General features: G+C 55.9%; 1 protein-coding gene across 1 annotated transcript; it reads left to right on the plus strand.

Annotated features, from left to right (window-relative positions):
- Nucleotides 1–477: 477 nt before the first annotated feature.
- NANOS2 (nanos homolog 2 (Drosophila)) lies at nucleotides 478–1,446 on the plus strand. Its single transcript, XM_011962968.1, has one exon. It carries the CDS (start codon nucleotides 643–645, stop codon nucleotides 1,057–1,059), a length of 417 nt encoding a protein of 138 aa, XP_011818358.1. The 5' UTR covers nucleotides 478–642; the 3' UTR covers nucleotides 1,060–1,446.
- Nucleotides 1,447–2,341: the final 895 nt, after the last annotated feature.

Here is a 2,341-nt window from a genome sequence, read left to right on the forward strand (position 1 = left end):
GGCGACAGAGCTAGACTCCGTCTCCAAAAAATAAATAAATAAATAAATAAATAAATAAATAAATAAATCAGGTCATGTTGTTATTATTATTTTTGTGTGTTTATTTTTTGTAGAGACAAGGTCTCGCTATTTTGCCCACGCTGGTATAGAGGTCCTGGGCTCAAGCGATCCTCCTGCCTCGGCCTCCCAAAGTGCCCAGAGTGCAGGTGTGAGGCACTGCGCCCAGCCTGGTTGCTATGATGATCAGGAATAACTCTGAAGTCTACGAAGGGTGTAGCCCCTGCAGCCTAGGGGTGGGGGATATTTGCAGACATGGGCTTTCTTTGAACAGATAGGGAAACTGAGGCACAGAGAGTGGAAGTGTCTTCCCAGAGGACACAGAGCACCCTGGCAGCAGAGCAGGGACCAGAGACCAGGGGAATGATCTCCTTCCAGATCTCTGTGAAGAACTAAAGTCAGATGGGGGTTATGGGCAGGGAGTGGGCCCTTTAAATCCTAAGCTCCACCTTTGCTTAGAAGAGTCTCTGGGCATTATAAAAGGGGGTGCAGCTCCCTTCTGCTCTGGGAAACGCCTGCTGCCCTTGCCCACGGGCCCCCAGCCCCAGCCCTTCTCCAGTGGCCCACCACCCCTGCTTTGGTGCCATGCAGCTGCCTCCCTTTGACATGTGGAAGGACTATTTCAACCTGAGCCAGGTGGTGTGGGCGCTGATCGCGAATCGGGGGCAAAGGCTGGAGACCCAAGAGACTGAGGAACCAAGTCCTGGGCCCCCGTTGGGGCAGGATCAGGGGCTGGGAGGGTCAGGGGCCAACGGGGGCCTGGGCACCCTGTGCAACTTCTGCAAGCACAACGGGGAGTCCCGCCACGTCTACTCCTCACACCAGCTGAAGACAGCAGACGGCGTGGTGGTGTGTCCCATCCTGAGGCACTACGTGTGTCCCGTGTGCGGTGCCACCGGTGACCAGGCCCACACGCTCAAGTACTGCCCGCTCAACGGTGGCCAGCAGTCCCTCTACCGCCGCAGCGGGCGCAACTCAGCCGGACGCAGGGTCAAGCGCTGAGGACCGTCAGATGTCCACCACCCGCACCCCTGACCCTCCTGGTCTGTCCCACCCAAGTCCCTAAACTCTCTCCTCCAGTCACCCAGCCCATTGGAATTTCTGGCCCCCAGAACTCCACCCTGGCTGGATCCTGAAACAGTGGAGACTCCTGGGAGCCAGGCCAGCCCCGCCCCCTTGGACCTGTCAGCCCTCGGAGCTCTGGCCTGTGGGCGTCCGAGGGTCCTTGGTGCGCGGGAACCCTTCCTGCATGGCCCTGTAGCGCCCTCTGGGCCCCGGTTCATGGATCTTTTGTCCTCGTGGGGCCTGCTGGTGACAGGAGCCCTGCCCCTTCAACTTCTCCGTTCCTTGTGGAGTTCTTGGATTTTTGAACCTCCAGGATTCCACCGTGCTGTCCCAAGCCAGCCCTTAGGAGACACTGAACAAGGCTGGCTGAGAAGTGCCAACCCGAGAACTTCAAGATGGGATGTCAACTTAACACCAGCCTTCTCCACCTTCCCCCTCCTATAGAACCAGCCTTCTCCACCTTCCCCCTCCTGTAGAACCAGCCTTCTCCACCTTCCCCCTCCTGTAGAACCACAGTGTCATCATGGACCACAGCAGTTCATTCCTTCCCTGACCTCAGCACCCATCCATCAGGAGCTGAGTGGGACGCTGGAGAGCACCGTGTCACTGGAGGGCACGGTGTCTTCACAGGCTCACCTGGGGATGGAGAGTCATAGGGTGAGCTGACACCTTTCAATGCCCCCTGGTTGTTCTTCGCCTTGTTTAACCCATTGCACTCGGCACGTGCCCCCATCCCCAAATCACCGATGAGTCCTTTTCCCCAGCAAGAAGCACATCTTTCGACCACCTCCCATCTGACCCCCCAAATCGTGATAGTTGACTAAAGGACATTTTTTTTTTCCTCCTGTATTTTTCATCCTCCAACTTTTAAGTCGAGGAACCGCCGATGAGAGAGGGGTTTGAGTACCCGGATGGGAAAGGCAACGGCCTAGCTTTTATTTTAGGGGCAAAGAAAAGAAGGACCCCAGTCAGATTTTAAGTTGTTCAGTTTTTGGCACAGGGCTGGGACCCTGAGTATTGAGCTCTGGTGAATAAAAAGGTTTTTCAGTTGTCTTTGAAATGGTTGTATCTGTTTCCGTCTTTGGTTTGTGAGACAAGGTCTTGCTCTGTCGCCCAGGCTGGAGTGCAGTGATGCGATCTCGGCTCACTGCCCGGGTTCAAGTGATTATCCTCCCTCAGCCTCTCCAGTAGCTGGAACTACAGGTGCGCCCCACCACGC

This window comes from Colobus angolensis, unplaced genomic scaffold, assembly GCF_000951035.1.
Source record: "Colobus angolensis palliatus isolate OR3802 unplaced genomic scaffold, Cang.pa_1.0 Scaffold60, whole genome shotgun sequence".
Classification (NCBI taxonomy): Eukaryota; Metazoa; Chordata; class Mammalia; order Primates; family Cercopithecidae; genus Colobus; species Colobus angolensis.

What these genes read in the sequence shown, in the direction of transcription:
- NANOS2 (XM_011962968.1), top strand. Translation starts at nt 643, where the DNA reads ATGCAGCTGCCTCCCTTTGACATGTGGAAGGACTATTTCAACCTGAGC.